The sequence below is a fragment of the Gekko japonicus genome, unplaced genomic scaffold (assembly GCF_001447785.1).
Source record: "Gekko japonicus isolate JY-2015 unplaced genomic scaffold, Gekko_japonicus_V1.1 scaffold2016, whole genome shotgun sequence".
Classification (NCBI taxonomy): domain Eukaryota; kingdom Metazoa; phylum Chordata; class Lepidosauria; order Squamata; family Gekkonidae; genus Gekko; species Gekko japonicus.
This window is the reverse complement of record NW_015162541.1, coordinates 15,413-32,103: the sequence shown is the minus strand read 5'-3', so window position 1 is coordinate 32,103 and position 16,691 is coordinate 15,413. Positions and strand designations below refer to the sequence as shown.

The 16,691-nt window shown below is 48.2% G+C and overlaps 1 protein-coding gene across 2 annotated transcripts in view; it reads left to right on the top strand.

Moving 5' to 3' along the window:
• The window catches only part of LOC107106211 (carbonic anhydrase 4-like), a 17,561-nt gene extending 1,446 nt beyond the window's left edge, over window positions 1-16,115 (top strand). The window contains exons 2-9 of one of the 2 annotated variants that reach the window (XM_015406322.1): window positions 3,174-3,260; window positions 6,062-6,091; window positions 7,098-7,262; window positions 10,327-10,475; window positions 10,927-11,016; window positions 12,059-12,137; window positions 13,784-13,947; window positions 14,489-16,115. In XM_015406322.1, coding sequence (XP_015261808.1) covers window positions 3,185-3,260; window positions 6,062-6,091; window positions 7,098-7,262; window positions 10,327-10,475; window positions 10,927-11,016; window positions 12,059-12,137; window positions 13,784-13,947; window positions 14,489-14,701 — 966 coding nt within the window. In that variant the 5' untranslated portion in view covers window positions 3,174-3,184 and the 3' untranslated portion in view covers window positions 14,702-16,115. Of the gene's footprint in view, window positions 1-3,170; window positions 3,261-6,061; window positions 6,092-7,097; window positions 7,263-10,326; window positions 10,476-10,926; window positions 11,017-12,058; window positions 12,138-13,783; window positions 13,948-14,488 lie in introns of both variants that reach the window. The other variant, XM_015406321.1, reaches the window with a different exon arrangement.
• The last annotated feature ends 576 nt before the right edge of the window (window positions 16,116-16,691 follow it).

Sequence of the window (16,691 nt, the reverse complement as noted above, 5' to 3'; positions counted from 1 at the left end):
AGAGAGCCAAATTAATTCAATGAATGGGTTTGTTGGTTTAATTCGTATACTTTAAATTCTGCCTCTCTTCCCAAGATTGGCTGCAAAAGCTGCTCGCGGCTGTCAAAAGACAGCACAAAGGGCAGCTAAGACAATTGTTCCAGGGGGAGGGTCTCTGCAGGCTGCCCCCCCCCCCAGGGCCACATGGAAGGAGGCAGGAGGGAAATCTCATCTGGCTTGCTGTAGCTGCAGGCACGATGGAAGGGAGCCAGACCAAGTTGCCTTCCACTGATTCAGACCGCTGGTCTGTTTGGTCCTGTAGGACTGACTGGCCGTGGCTCTCCAGGGTCTTGGGCAGGGGCTATGGTTGCCATTCTCCAGGTAGTGGCTGGAGATCTCCTACTATCACACCTGATCTCCAGGCGACAGTGATAAGTTCCCCTGGAGAAAACAGCTCCTTCGGAAGGCGAACTCAGTGGCATTACACCCCACTGATATTCCTTCCTTCCCCAAACCCTGCTCTCCTCAAGATCCACCCCAAAACATCCAGGTATTTCCCAACCTGGAGCTGGCAAACTTAGCAGGCACCCTTCCTGGCCACATCTGGCTTTTAGCAGGAAATGTTATGAATCAAATCCGGGACCAGTGTTCCCTCTAAGCTGAGTTAGTGTGAGCTGGCTCACAGTTTCTTAGCCTCTGGCTCACATATTTTTGTCTTCGCTCAGGGAGGACAGCTCCAGAGCAAACTAATTTATGCAGCAGCCCAATTGCTGGCTCACAACTTTGATACCAGGAGCTCACAAAGTAGAATATTTGCTCGCAAGACTCCACAGCTTAGAGGGAACATTGCCCGGGACCTTCGATACTCAAGGCCTGTGCTGGTCTGTTAAGCTGTAGCCTTTCCCCGCCCCCTCCAGGCACCAGTTTCAGCCTGGAAGGAAAGAGTCCCTGGCTGCCTGCTGCCCCACAGGTATAGCACTCCCTCCCCTTCCTCTGACGCTCCCGAGACTTGCTAAGGCCTGAGCCACTTACAAGACCTGTCTGTCCAGGGTGGCTTTTGGCAACGAGGCTTAATCTTTTAATTAGCTGAGAGGTTTCAGCGTTATGTTTTATTTCATTTTGTATGTGTGTGCGTGTGCGGGTTTGTTTGTTTTTTTTTTTTGCATGTATGACACCACTGTGTGGATTATAACTCACCGCAATATAACTCCACCCATCTCTGTTCAGTACAGCCAAGAAGTTTTATAAACATTTGCTTGTTTTATTGCCCCCCCCATATCAGAAAAGTTTCCAGACCTTATGGTCACTGGAGAAGGGGAGGGGATATCTCTATCCTTTAAAAATTCACCTTTATGAACATATCACAAGAATGACTTATGTTACAGTAGACTTGAGATGTGGTAGCTCTTCAGCATTTGTACTTACTGAATGAATATTATCACCTGTGTCACCCTTAGATGGCAGAGTTACTGGAAGGGGTCTTCTCCCCATTAAAGGCTAGGGTTCCAACAAACACTGTGATAAAAATGATAATAACATTTAATAAATCTTATGAACATCAAAATATATTACTAATTGAATTTATACAAAACTAGGAGTAAGGCCCATTGTAGGAAGAAATACAACGAGCTCTAGAAGGAAGCTCCAGGTGAGTGTCCCAACTGTGGCTGGTGGGGCAGCAGAGGGAAGGGGGAAATACAGGGAGGCAAGCCATGTTTATTTCCTTCTGCATAGCTATAAGGCAGGGCTGTTTGCTGCCCCAAGTGGGTAGTATGGGAGGACAGCCTTATGGTAACAGGTATGGTTCCCTCCACCCCGATTTATGTTGATTTGGGGTTATGCAGTGGCAGCTAAGGTAGAAAAGCTCCTCCTCCTATGCCATGTCTTCTGGGTTTCAAGGGTCTGGAAAGCGGTTCCATAGCCAGTTACAGGGTTGCCAACTCTGGGTTGGGAAATACCTAGAGTAGATTTGAGGGGTAGAGCCTGGGGAGGGCAGGGTTTGGGGTGCGGAGGAACCTCAGCAGGGTATAATGCCATAAAGTCCATTGCCCAAAGCAGCCATTTTCTCCAGGAGAACTGATCTTGGAGATCTCCAGGTGCTGCCTGGAGGCTGGCAATACTAAGGGGAGGGCCAGACCTGTAGATTTGAGGGGTAGGGCCTGGGGAGGGCAGGGTTTGGGTTGCGGAGGGACTTCAGCAGGGTATAATGCCATAGAGTCCACTGCCCAAAGCAGCCATTGTAATAGCTGGGACATTTTTTGTAGGGGAAATGATGTGCTGTGGCTGGGGAACATGGTGATTTCTGGGAGATCTCCAGACCCCACAGGAAGATTGGCAACTCCAGTGACCGTTTAAAGGAAGGTTGGGATATGTATTTTGGCAACTCCGGTGACCGTTTAAGGGAAAATTGGGATATGTATTTTACCTCAGGACACATTCAATGACTTCCAACAGCAACAGCAAACTGTTTAGAATGTTAGAGGCAAAGGCCAATCAGACCGCATATGCAAATGACCTCTGTGTTCTGACTGGCTATTGGGGGGAGAGGAACACCAAACTGTTTAGAATATTGGAGGCGAGACTCAGGCAACACAGCCCGTGGATAGGGACAGTCTCTGAGTGACAGATCGGGGAGCCAACTGATTTGGGAGCATGTGGAATGTTCAGGAGAGTCCATGACCAAAACAGAATTATTATATAGAGAGGTTACTAAGAAAATTCTAACATTCTCAAGGAAAATCCATCATCCTCAATGAGCACCCGATTGTAAACTCATTTCACCAATCTTCCTCAGGAATAATCCTATTAAATCGAAAGGTGTCAGCCTCTTGATACAGCTTAACTTCCTTTTTACTTTCTTCAAATTATCTTCTGGTTCATTTCAAGTGCTTGAATTAGGAGCAAGTCAGTTAATTTATTTCTAGTAGTAGCAACCAGTTCTCTTTTTTATCTGGTTAGAAGCCTTCTTTTTTCAATTTGACTGGCAATTGCTCTCTATCTCATGTTGCTGGCTCAATTGCTCTCTAGTTGTTTATGGTGGTAGCACCTCAGTCCTCTTTTTCTTTTTGCCAGGAAAGGTGCCCATGGGCACCGTGTCGTGGACCCCTGGCATAGGCAATGGCGAAGTCTAGAATACACACTTATTCAAACTGTGTGTCATTTAACACCTTCTCCTACTTCTTTCTCCCTAGCAGGCGTGCATACCATGGCTCTCACAAGAGTACAAGGAATCTCCACAATGGTTCTCCTGCTTTCAGGGGCCTGCTACGCAGCTGTGGAAGGTAAGGCTATTGTGCGCGCGCACATTCCTAACTGCCAGGGTTTCATTTCGCTAGAGGTCATGATGAAGGGGTCAGAATTGTATGGCACTTCTATCCATTCCAGGGGTCAGAAACCTCTTACAATTAACAAGCAAGACTAGCGCAGGATTCAGAGCAAGAGGTCAACAAAGAGCCAGTGCAAGAAATTGCATTTACATAACTGAAAATATAATTCTTAACATTATTGATAGATCACATGTTGGTCAATGTCCAGAAAGTTTCGCTGGCCCCACCTGTGTTTGCTGTGAGTTCCTTCTTAGAAAAATGGCACTTGTGAGGCCTCACAATAAATACTAAATATAAACCGGAGCGTGCCATATGGTTGTCTTAATAAACTGGCACAGATCTATGCATGGTTTGCACTTGGTTTATTGGTAGCTGTTCACCTCTGTCATTTTCCTTTCCAAAGGCCTGTAAGAAGCCCTTTAGTTCCTCCCTCCCTGTGCCTGTCCTTGGCTTCACCTATAGGTTATTCCAGAGGTCATTTCGGGGGGGATCACGGGGGATCGCAGTTCCCCCGGGTGAGGTGTGGGGGGCGGGGCACACAACAAAGCCCCGCCCCTTGCTTCCGGCCGCCTCGCTTCCGGCCCTCATTCAGCCAGGAGGAGGCAGGAGAAGAGGGAGGGTAAGTTGCTTCCTCCCTGCCTCTCCCCACCCTTGCCTGCCTGGGGCCGGGGAGGGCCTTGGCGGGGCTTCCTCGCACTCCCGCCGGCCTTGCAGGTCCACTGCCAGGCCCCTGATCTCCGGGGGTGTGGCATATGCTAATGAGTTATGCTAATGAGTTCCCCTAGCTCTTTTTCTACGAAACGACCCCTGGGTTAATCAATAATCCTACCTCCCCCCTTTCATTTTAAAATTTCATTTTTTTCTTAAAGAGCCATATTTGCTTCCATCCTAAACTGCATCCGGGTCTAGAACTTTGGCTGCAGTTCCCTGACTGACTCCTGTTTATCTAGTCCATTTTTGTCCCACCCACCCACCCACCCACTCCTACAGAAGCTCAGACCACGGTGTCACGGCAGGACCAGGGGGCGTGACACAAGCAAGCAAAAGTCCAGGAACAGTCCGAGGTCAAGCCGGGCAAATCAGGTAGCAAGGTTCAAGCAGGTTTAAATCACAGTCCAAAAGCAGGGTCAGACATACCAAAGTTTCAAGTCCATAAATCACAACAATACCAGAGGAGTCAGAGATGAACGCAGGGTCAACAAAGCCAAAGGTCAAAAGCCGAGGATCAAGCCGAGAAGAATTCCACAAGGTCTGGAGCAGAGATGCAAGGATTCAGGTCCTGAACAAACGACGTTGCCAGCACAAATGACTGCTGGCAACAGACTTGCATATATACAGTGCTAGCTAATCAACTCATTAGCTAGCCAGGAGTGAGGACAGGATCCTGTCAGTAATCAGGGCTAAGAGATCTTCTGGCACGCATGCGTGCATTCTGCCTTTGCTCTCTCAGCTGTTGTCTTCTTACATTCCTGAGCCTGGTTACAGGTGGAGGCGAGTCTGATGATGAATTACTGGGCTGCAGCAGAGACTGATCCCTTGCAGGTGTTCCCTGGGAGGCTCTATCCTCCTCACCACTTAGATAGCTTTCAGCTACAGGATCCAGTCTTTGCCTTTCTGCTGCAGTACTGTCCTCAGGAGCCTGTTCAGGGTCCTCAGGAGCCTGTTCAGGGGCATCAGCAAAGGCAGGCATGACATCAGCAGGGGCAGGCATGACACACAGTCCCTAGTTCTCTTTTCCTCCTTTCGTCCTCACAACAGCCACCTTGTGAGGCTGGTGAGGCTGACGGAGTGACTGGCCCAAGGTCATCCAGCAAGCTTCATGGGGGGGGGATCTTAACTTGGGTGTCTCAGATCCTATTTTGACCCGCTAACTGCTTTTAGGGTTGCTAACTCAGAGTAGGGAAATTCCTGGAGATTTGGGGGTGGAGGGATGGATTTAGGGAGGGGAGAGACTTCAGTGGGGTATAATGCCATAGAGTCCACCCTCTAAAGCAGAGGTGTTCAACTAATTTTTCACGAGAGCCAGATCTGACATAAATGTCACTTTGTTGGGCCAGGCCATGTATAGTGTAAAATGTAATGCCAGGTACCAGAAATACTTAGCATTGGCTGTGAACATACTCCTAATCAGCAGAGCTCGGGGCCAAACCAGCCCTCCTTGCCCCTTATGGTTGCCACCTCTGGCTGGGCGATCCCTGGAGATCTGGGGGACAATGCTCCCTCTAAGCTGTGGAGTCTTGTGAGCAAAGATTCTACTTTGTAAGCTGCTGGCATTAAAGTTGTGAGCGAGCAATCTGGCTACTGCATAAATTAGTTTGCTCTGGAACCATCCTTCCTGAGCTAAGGCAAACATGTGTGAGCTGGAGGTTAAAAAACTGTGAGCTAGCTCGCACTAACTCAGCTTAGAGGGAACACTGCTGGGGGAAGACCTTGGGGAGGGCCTGCATTTGGGGAAGGGAGGAACCTCAGCAGGGGGTATAATACCCTAAAATAGGTCTTCTGGTCCTAATTTGAACTGGTTTCCCCTGAGTTGCTCGCAGGCCGGATAAGAGCCCTTGATGGGCCAGTTCTGGCCCCCGGGCCTTATGTTTGACATGTCTGCTCTAAAGCAGCCATTCTCTCCAAGGGAACGGATCACTTTCATCCGGAGACCGCTTGGAATTCTGGGCAATCTCCAGGCCCCACCTAGTGGATGGTAACCATAACTGAGGCTCTTTTCCTTGCACTCACACCATCTCTGCTTCTTTCCTCTGTAGGTCCCTGGTGCTACGGTGAAGAACACTGCGGTAAGAAACTGCTGTTTTTCTCTTTAACCCCAGATTCTGAGCAAGGCTCATTTTGAGGTTCTCTGGTCAGAATTTATTTTCACACTGGAATGTGTTAACATGTCTCTGAACATATGCAGAGAGCACTTCTTTCTCCACTTAGTCACTGCACCGACCTGGGATCTAGTGGGAGGGCTACATACCAGCAGTGTATGCAGGGGTCGTTTCGTAGAAAAAGAGCTAGGGGAACTCATTGGCATAACTCATTAGCATATGCCACACACCCTGACATCACCGGAAGTGTGTCATAAGGCCACAGCCCCTGACATCACCGGAAGTGTGTCATAAGGCCACACACCCCGCCCCCAACTAATGAGGGCTGGAAGCGGGGCAGCCAGAAGCAGGGGGCGGGGCTTCGTCATGTGTCCCGCCCCCCCGTACCTCACCCGGGGGAACTGCGATCCCCCGCGATCCCCCCCGAAATGACCTCTGAGTGTATGGCTTTTTGATCAGTTAGAGTCCCAGGGGCCTCTGTGTATTTCCCCCACCCCACGTGGTAGAGGGCAGATTCCCAAGGGCCCTTTCATTAGGGGTAAAATGGCAGAGGAAGAAAGTCCAGCCTTCCTCGGTGCTGCAGCTAGGCTTGCCAACTCCAGGTTAGGACATTCCAGGAGATTTGGGGGTGGAGCCTGGGAATGGCAGGGCTTCAGAAAGGGAGGAATATAAGTGGGGTATAATACCCCACAGCCTCCAAAGCAAGAATTTTTTCCAGGGGGAACGGATCATCGTCTGGAGAGCAGTTGTAATTCCGGGAGATCTCCAGGCCCCACCTGGAGGTTGGTAATGCAAGGCGCAACCCCGTCCCTCTTGCAAATGCTTTCACCGTTTCCTTTTTTAAAAAAATGGATTTCCTAATCAGAGACCTCCCAAATTTAGTTCGGCCTTCAGCAACCCCCTTTGAAAATTATTCCAGTACAACGAATCTCATTCCCGTGCTGACTCTTCCCTTTTTTCCCTTTCCCGCCAGGACCTCCAACATGGGTGTCCCTTGGCCATTGTGGCGAGATGAGACAGTCCCCCATCGACATCATCACGGCCAAAGCCGTCCTCAACTCCACCTTGGACCCCGTCACCCTTTCTGGCTATGACAACTACAAAAAGCTGCGGGATATGAAGAACACGGGGAAAACAGGTGACCACCAGGTCCTTTTGCTTTTTTATGAACCGTTTGGCCTCCGGCCCACAAGGTGCCGGAAAAAAACTTGGAATGCAGGAGTCACCTGGAAGGAGGTCATGCTCCAAGCCAACTGTACTTTCCCTCCCTGCCCCTGTAGTTTGTAGACACCGTGTCACATAAAGTGTTCCTCCGTCTTCTGAGACAGGAGTCCCCATCGTGATGCCTGTGGGCACCCTGGTGCCAGCTGACTGGTGCCCACCAAGTAGTTTTAGAAATCAAAGAAATAAAATAAAAATAAATAAAGCAGGTGGGACCAGGTGGGGCTTTTGGCCATTGGAGATTTGATTGGCTGGGCAGTTTTTTTAAAAAACACTACTTTGCCAGCAGCTGCCACCACAACACAAGGATCTTCTCCCTGTGCCTGAAGGTAAGCTGCAACAGCCATTTTGACAGCCATCTTGTGGCTGGCTCCACCTTCTGTGGCCGCCATTTTGTGACAGCTGCACCCACCATGCTGTATCAGAATTCCAAAGGTGCCCCCAGGATCAAAAGGGTTGAGGGCCCTGTTCTGAGACCTAAATTGAACTTGGGAGACACGTTTCACTCGTACACCTGAAAAGGTTTTCATTTATTCTTTTAGACTAAGAATTCCTGCCCTCTGACCACACCTGTTGTGTTCATGCTGTTTGAGACGCATCTTCTGATTATGAGGTAACCCTGAGCAGCGACTCATGTAGAGATGCAACAGGCAGCCGTCTCTAAGAGCAGTTCTGGTGCACCCCTCTCATGGATGATTCAGTTACACCTGATGCAGAGAGGGGGCAGCGTTCAGTTAACTTGATCCCAGCAGAGCCTGACTGGAAGCAAGGAAGGCCGGAACAGTAAATCATGCAGAGCTGCAACAAGCAGCCTCCTCCGTGGGTCGGTAATTTGGGTTCCCAGGAGGAGCCTTTGCTGGTTTAATTGATGTAGCTCTTGCAGCACTCAAGTGATTTCATCGTGGTCACAATTTGGGAATTACTAATACAGACACTCATTCCTGGCTGGCAATTTTTATTATGATTAAGTCTCCTTGAAACTCCTGGAATGAGGGCCAGACCAGCCCCAGACACAACAGAGCCATGATCCATAACGCTTGTGGGTTTTTATAAATCGAATGAGCTCCCGCACAGGACTGCTTTGAAGGCTGGGGGAAAGTTGCTGGGTGCATGTGCATGCAGGCTGTACCTCTGAGGCTGGAGATTTACCGACAGAGGTCATTTCGGGGGGAACGCGGGGGATCGCAGTTCCCCCGGGTGAGGTGTGGGGGCGGGCCACACGATGAAGCCCCGCCCCCTGCTTCCGGCCACCCCGCTTCCGGCTCTCATTCAGCCAGGAGGAGGCAGGAGAAGAGGGAGGGTAAGTTGCTTCCTCCCTGCCTCTCCCCACCCCTGCCTGGGCCAGGGAGGGCCTTGGCGGGGCTTCCTCGCACTCCCGCCGGCCTTGCAGGTCCACCGCCGGGCCCCTGATGTCAGGGGGTGTGGCATATGCTAATGAGTTATGCTAATGACTTCCCCTAGCTCTTTTTCTACGAAACGACCCCTGTCTCCCGCTATTACAACTGACCTCCAGGCAACAAAGACCAGTTCACTTGGAGCAAATGGTGGGTTTGGAAGGTGGACTCTATGGCCTTATGCCCCATTGAAGTCCCTCCCCTCCCCAAACCCCGCCTTCTTCAGGCTCCACCCCCAAAACCTCCAGGTAGTTCCTAACCCTAGGACCTATCCTTCTCCCCAGCTACAACTTCAGGACAGGATTCTTTATTTACAAAATTTATAACCCGCCTCTCTGGCCTCACAAGGTCCGCCAAGGCAGCTAACCATTTAGAATATACGTGATTTTTTTTTAAAAAAACCATCACGTTTTAAAATTGTTAAAACCAGCGGGGGGGCCCCCGGACACACATCATTAAAACAGATTAAAAACAAAGTTAAAATACGTACGGAGTCATAAAAACAGCCATTAAAACATTGGTCAGGCAAGCCTGATCTCGTCACATCTTGGAAGCGAAGCAGTGCCGGCTCTGGCAATTACTTGGAAGGGCGACCTCCAAGGAATACCAGGGCCAGGATGCAGAGGCAGGTTAATCAAGCCACCTCTTTGGAAAACGTCCAGGCCCCCGGTAGGGGTCGCCAGAAGTCAACCATAACTTCCAGGCAAGCACACAAAACACACACACACACACACACACACACCCCAAATAAAAGTAAGGAGAGATCACCGAGAAAATGCCAAATGACAGAAAAATCTTGTTGCCCACTGCTGGAAGATGGCAACAGAAGGGGAATTCTGCCCTGTCTGCAAAGCTTTTGTTTATTGGCCATTTTTTTAAGCTCCTGGGAGATCCTACTAACAGAGACAGCTGCCAACCTCCAGGTGTGATCTGGAGATCACCTAGAATTACAACTGAACACCAGACAACAGAGATCAGTTCTCCTGGAGGAAATGGCTGCTTCGGGGGTGAACCTCTGTCGCACAATGCCCTGCCAAGCTCTTTGCTGTCCCTAAACCCTCCCCTCCCCAAGCCTCACTCCCATAATCTCCAGGAATCCCCCAACCCAGAGTTGGCAAGCCTACTCAGAGTCCTCACATCTGGGCTGGTTTGTTTTTTTCCAGTGTCACATTGGAGACATCAGTAACGGCTGCTTTAGTGGGATCTAGGCCATTTTCCTGAGTAGTGGTTGTTCCACTGCCGGTCCATGCGTTCTGAAAGACAGACTACTCTCGTCACACATTCTCACAGAGTCACTGCCACAAACTACAATCCTTCAAAATTTTCAGGAATAGAAGAAATCCAGGGGTTTGTCTGTTTCACTGTCTCAGTTGCACAAACAAAAGCATAGAGCAAGAGAATTCGAAAGCTACCCAATCCATATAGATTATAAAACCGTCAGAATAAGCAGCACAAGAGGGGCAGATTCTTATAGATGCCAAATGCAGCACTTGGTGACCCCAAAAGCTGGATTTGACTGGGGAGGGGAGGCCTCTAGACCTCTCCTCATTCATAGAAATGTGCTTAGTTTTTGCTTTCTGTCCACAGTTAATGTCATACTGAAAGACGGTCTCCTGCTCAGTGGGAGTGGCCTTCCAGATGTCTACACAGCCAAAGCCCTCCACTTCCATTGGGGAAATGGTGCCGCCCAGCCAGGATCTGAGCACTGTGTTGATGGCAAACGGTACTCTATGGAGGTGAGGACATAGAAAACCCCCCCAGGCCAGCTGGTGAGGCCAGACACAGAGTTCGAGGAGGCTCCTATGCCTGTTCAGAGTTGCACAGAAGGGACAATTCCATCTCCTTCTGCTTCAAGGTGCTTCAAGGACCGGAGAAGCCACATATCATGATTACCGTAATACCTGAAGTCATCCTAAATTGAGCCAGAGGTCCACCTTGCAAAAGGAGAAGCGACTCTAAATAACAGTGTTCCTCTGAGCATGTGTAAAGAGCACTGTTTTACCACTGACTAACCACCATAATGTAACCTTTACACATTTTAGAGCAGAATGTAGGGCTTTTAAGCCAAAAGGCTTTGTGAAAAGTAAAAGAGGGGGATATGAGAACAGATTCTCAATTAAGTAGCAGATTTAGTACTAAGAGATTTGCAGAGGGATCCCAAACTGATCCTGTTTTTCCTCCCTTCAGCTACACATTGTGCATACCAGGAACAACATGAGCATGTCAGAGGCATTGGATGATCCTCAAGGAATCGCTGTGCTGGCATTTTTTGTCCAGGTGAGGGACGCAGACCACGCTCTCCTGGCCGGCTTGCTGTGCAAACTTTGGCTGTGCTGCGAATTCTCTGAGTTCCCCCCCCCTCCCAAGAATCCTGGGAGCTGTAGTTTGTTGATTTCTGCCACTGTTTTGTTGTGGTGGAAAATGCCATCACATCACCGCCAGCTGACAGCGACCCCGTAGGGCTTCCAAGCCATGCTGTTGCCTCCCATCCAGATACTAACCAGGGCTGATCCCCACTTGGCTTCCAAGAACTGACGAGGTCAGGCTGGTGTGGGCTGTGCAGGTCAGGGCGGCCACTCTTTCACAGAAACCGAAACCCCAGAATTCCCTGAGAAAAGGGAATGGCCTCTTAAACCAAATTTCAAAACAGCCAATGGAAGAGCTGGAGGAAACGAAAAATCCTTCCTCGACGATAGATTTTCCTACACGATACACACGTCTCTTTTCTCAAGAAGCTCTTGTGTTGTGGGATAAGGCCTTTCCTCCGGCATTCCAAACTGCAGCCCTCTGTCCTCAGTGGCAAAAGGGTTCGTTTCAGGGGCTTCCTTGAAGGGTGGGCCTGCTATGGGACAGTGCCCGTGGACAGAGTAGCACAACTCCTGCCTTTTGGGGCCCGGGATTTTTAAGCTAGTTTCGGAAAGGTGGAAGGGGAAATAGAGATTTAATCAAAGTAGGGAATGTGTGAGTACTACTACTAGGACACCCGGGTTCTTTGCCCCTGGGGTTGCCAACCTCCAGGTGTGGCCTCGAGATCTCCTGCTATTACAGTCTCCAGACAAGAGAGATCAGTTCCCCTGGAGAAAATGGCTGCTTTGGAGGGTGAACTCTATGGCACTGTCCCCTGCTAGACACCCTCCCCTTCCCAGAGCCCGCCCTTCCTAGACTCCAGGTATTTCTGGACTCAGAGCTCAGAACCCTATCTGCCACACACTCCTTCCACACCTCATAAAACTTCGTTGGTCTTAAAGGTGCCACTGGGCTTGAACTTTGTTCTTCCATGCCTCAGTTTCCCCTTTCTCCTGTTTTCTGTCTCCTGCAGGCTTCTGACAGTGCCAAGGGCAAGACGGCTAAAGCATGGGAATCCTTTTCTAAGAACCTCGAAAAAATCGCCAAGAAGGGTGAGTAGGTGACAGGGGAGGTCAAGGAAGGACTTTCCTAGGGTTCTTCCCTAGGGTTGCCAAACTCCAGGTGGTGCCTGGAGACCTCCCGTTATCACAACTGATCTCCAGGCAACAGAGATCAGTTCGCTTGGAGAAAACGGCTGCTTTCAAAGGTGGACTCTGTGGCATTCTACCCCACTGAAGTCCCTCCCCTCCTCAAGCCCCACCTTCTTCAGGCTGTACACCCAAAACCTCCGGATATTTCCCAACCCAGAGCTGCCAACCCTATTCTTTCCTCTGAGGAAGACAGTGGTGCCCCTCGTAGATAGGACAATAAAGGAGAATGTATTTCCTCCTGTGTGTTACCCATTTCAGCCATTTTGAAAGTGGTGACATGTCATGGCTCCTCCTGATGAATACAGGGAATTATAGTTGTGTTACTGTGCATTCCGACAGGCAGCTAATACCGCAATTGGCCCAGCTCTAATTTGATCCCGATCTTTTTTATCCAGCATTGCACGACCAGACAGCTCACCTTATCGCGCGCGTACTCTGCGGTGGATTGTCTAGACGGCATTCACCTGAAGGAGCTGCGCAGTTGTTTTTTGGGTTTTTTTAAAATTCTGTTTGCACATGCGCATCCGCGCCTCAATGTGTACTTGTTTTTTTGCGCATGCACAGAGTTGAATGGTTAAAGCACCACCAGCGGTACCTCTCTCTAGGTACCTTTTTAATTAATTAATGCAGTTCATAAAATTCATGGGCCGTTTAGAAACATGAAATTGTCCGGAACGTTTGAGCGGAGCTCTGCGGCTGTCGCGCGTTTACATGTTTATGCGCATATCGCTAAGAATTTTTTAAAATGGCGCCCGACCATCCTGACGGGAGGATTGCACGCTGGAATTACACTACTTAACATCATTCAATTCAAAACAAAGTATCAAAACAAAGTACACACATCAAAGCAAAGTGTGAATTACCTCACTTTTCTTCACATAGCATTTACTACAATGTTGCTTTCAAGTTTTCAAGTGTTTATAACACAAAAAGTTGTATAGACACATTTAGTAATGATTTACGCTTAGCTCTTTCTCGGTTTCCTATTCTGGCTAGCCTAGTTCTCCTCAAAACTAATCCTCCTTATCCTCAGCCATTTATATATTCCTTCCCATTTTCCCCAATACTTATTTTCTGATTTTTGTTTTAATTCCATGTTTACTCTATCCATTTCTGCTATTTCCAATATCTTATTTTTTAATTTTAAAACATGAAAATAAAGCTACCTTTATTGCCTGAGATATTCTTATTGAATATGATTCCAGATGAAATTAAGAAACACAAACATATAATTATTTATATTATAACGGCAGCAAGAATCTTAATCGCAAAAAGATGGAAAACTAAGATATTACCCCCAATAAATGAACAACATTTATTTCAAGGTGACGCTTTTGTGAGTCACAGTGCACTTCTTCACATACATTGAAATAAATGTTACGTTTTTAAAGATCCCTCCGGATCTTCATGATATTTTTTTTTCCCTTTGTGCACTGGCCAGAAACCCTCGGGGGCCCTTGGCTGGGCGCCACCATCATTCAAGCCTGTCTGAAATGGGTTTCAGTTTGAAACAGATGGTATGTTTTCCTCCTCCTTCACTCATACAGGTTCAGATACAGACATTAAAAGCACCGTCTCCCTCCAGGACTTAATGGGTCGCACAAATCTCGCCCGCTACTACCGCTACAGCGGGTCCCTCACCACTCCCAACTGCAACGAGGTCGTAATCTGGACTGTCTTTGCGGATCCCATTCTGGTGCCCTCCAAAGTGGTGAGTGCAACTGCCTTGGTTGGCGATGGGAGGGGAGGGGGAGATGCCAGAATACAGAGGGGAGGGCCTAGCTGGGTGGAAGAGGAAAGCAGTTATCTTTGGAGCCGGTTCCTCTCCCTTTAACGGAGGAGCTTCATTTGTCCCTGTTAGCATTCTGTGTCCCGTTTAGCTCCATCTGCTGACTTCTGCATATCCAAACCCTCTTAAAGTGACAGAAGAAGGGCAAGCTTTTTGTTCTTGAGGCCACTGGCCGGAGAAGTAGTTGTCTCAAGGAGAGTTGGTGAGGTGAGCTGAGAAGCTGCTGCTACTACAGCTGGAGACACTTTCTTAAAGTCTTGAGAAGGAAGAGGCTTGGAAGAGCAGAAAGGGCCCTTCCAACTGAGACTCTGTTTTGCATTTTGTCCCATTGATTTGTCCGGCTCACACAATTCTACCTAAAAGGGTCGCTCTAATACGTTCTCTCCCCCAACAGGGTGGCCAGTGTGGGCCCAGGCTCTGCCTCCTCCTTAAAACCTGTTCTCTTCCTTCTTCCCTCCAATAGGTAGCATATTTCCCACTGGATCTCCGTACGACAGACTCTTCTGTGGGGCCTCACCTGGTCAACAACTTCCGCCCCCTGCAGAGACTCCACAACAGAACAGTGGAAGCATCTGCCATTTTGAAGCCTCGTTCGACCGCCTCCCAAACCTCACAGCCAGTAGCACCCATCCTGTTCTTCCTTGGCGTCAGCGCTCTTGGGGTCTTACCCATATAAAGGTTGTGGATGGTCAGAACCGCCCAGCGGAGGAGATGGCATGATCTCGTCAGAGGACAAAACTTGATCACAGCTCTTCCTGCCCCACCCCAAACTCCGAATCTTCCTCCATCTACCTCTCATCCAGCTCCCCAGTAGCAAAAGTCACTGGCAAGTGGCACTAAAAGGGTGGGAGGTGTACATTTCAGAGAGAGGATCAGGAGCACAGGGAAGACAGTAATAGGAGGCAGTGATTCTCGGTGGGAGGGTAGCCCACTTCGGTTGGCTATAGCTAGAACTGAGCTGAGATTTCTCATCACCTTGATAAAAACAACTAATTTTTGAACACCTGAAGTTTAGAAGTGTTGAAAATGTTAATACCGGAGTTCTCAAATCCGTTTTCAGGATGAGACTCGAAAGACCCATCACCAAACTGTGAGCACTCGGACACATTGGTGTTCTCTCACCAAAGCCTAAATCCAACACAAAAATGAGAACAGTGATTCCAATAAACGACAGATTTGGTTTGGATGTTGAGATTTATGTTTTTGGACACAGAATTACAATGTAGTACCCACCCACCCCAAAAAATGTCTTTCGACTCTAGTTGTAGCAGGAAGAGACAAAAACTGTGAATCTCAGAGCCCAGTCACACATACATGGACATAAAATTACAGTGACCCAGAGCGCTCATTCAAACATGCATTTACACCACATCAAACTTTCATAATTCCCAAGTGTTACTTTAAAGGCACTAACTTCCCAACAGAGTCTGTTCATACCTGCTGGTGCCATTTGGCATCAAATGTTGCGTGGTGTGCTTGCTTGAAACACTCCCTGGTACTTTTCCCATAATGCCACAGGACAACAGTGGCACATTCTGAGGTATTGTCATGGTGTTTGGTATGTGTTTTAAAATTTCCCCTCAAACGAAAAACTGGGGCAAACATCCCCCTTTTAACTACCTCATCTGGCTTCTTTTTTAAATATTCTCTTTGTTAGAAGATATTCTTTAATAGCAGGAAGGATTTCTGTAATCTTCTATCATGAAAAAGTGTAGTTTCTTGAACTTACTGTAAGCCACTCATTAAGGATTGGGAAAGAATCTTTAAAATGTTAAGTGGAAATGTTCGGGGGTTGGAAGGTGTGTTAATATAACTTCCTTCATCATGTTCGGGGGATCCTTAATGTGAAAACTGTTTTGAAAAATTACTGACTTTTATGAATAAGCGGTGATGTACAGGACAAATACGTGTGCAATTAATATTTTTTGAACGTTTGTGTGGCCACGTTCATATGAACAGAGGCACAAATAGTGATAAGTATTTTCTGTAGTAGTTGTGTGGGATGATGCATCTTGTTCTGTGTGTAGTTCAAACATTCTTAATATATAAGACTACATAGTTCTAGTTTTTTCCTTTCAAGGTGGAACACACCCAGGAGAGTCATGGAAGTCTATCACTGAATTAACCTCTGTTTTGCTGCCTAGGCAGGAGATAATTCTCCTGTCTATGGTAAAGAGAGGTAACCTGGGAAGGAAAGAAGATGGCCCTGCATCAGGGTGGCCAACTTCCAGGTAGGCGATGTATGTCCAACTGATCTCTAGAATACAGAGATCAGTTCCCCTGGAGAAAATGGCTGCCTCGGAAGGTGGACTCTGTGCCATTATATCCCTCTGAGATCTCTCCTCTCCCCAAACCTACCCCTCCTGGAGCTGGCAACCTTACCCGTCATGCATAGAGAACTGGAATTTATTTCTATTAAACTGAAGCAACTTTTGGCATGTTTGTAGTTTTACCCAGTGTACTACACAAACAAAGGACCTGTCTTCCTCTCCTGATGGTGGGACTCAGGAAATTCTCCATTTTGTATAGAACAAACAAGTTTAACAGGTTGTTTTTTCTTACACAGGTCAGTAAGAGGTGTAGCTTTGGTCGCAAAATGATTGACGAATCTTCTGTAATAACCGAATAGGCCTAGGAAACTCTCAACATTACACTTAGTCTTAGGG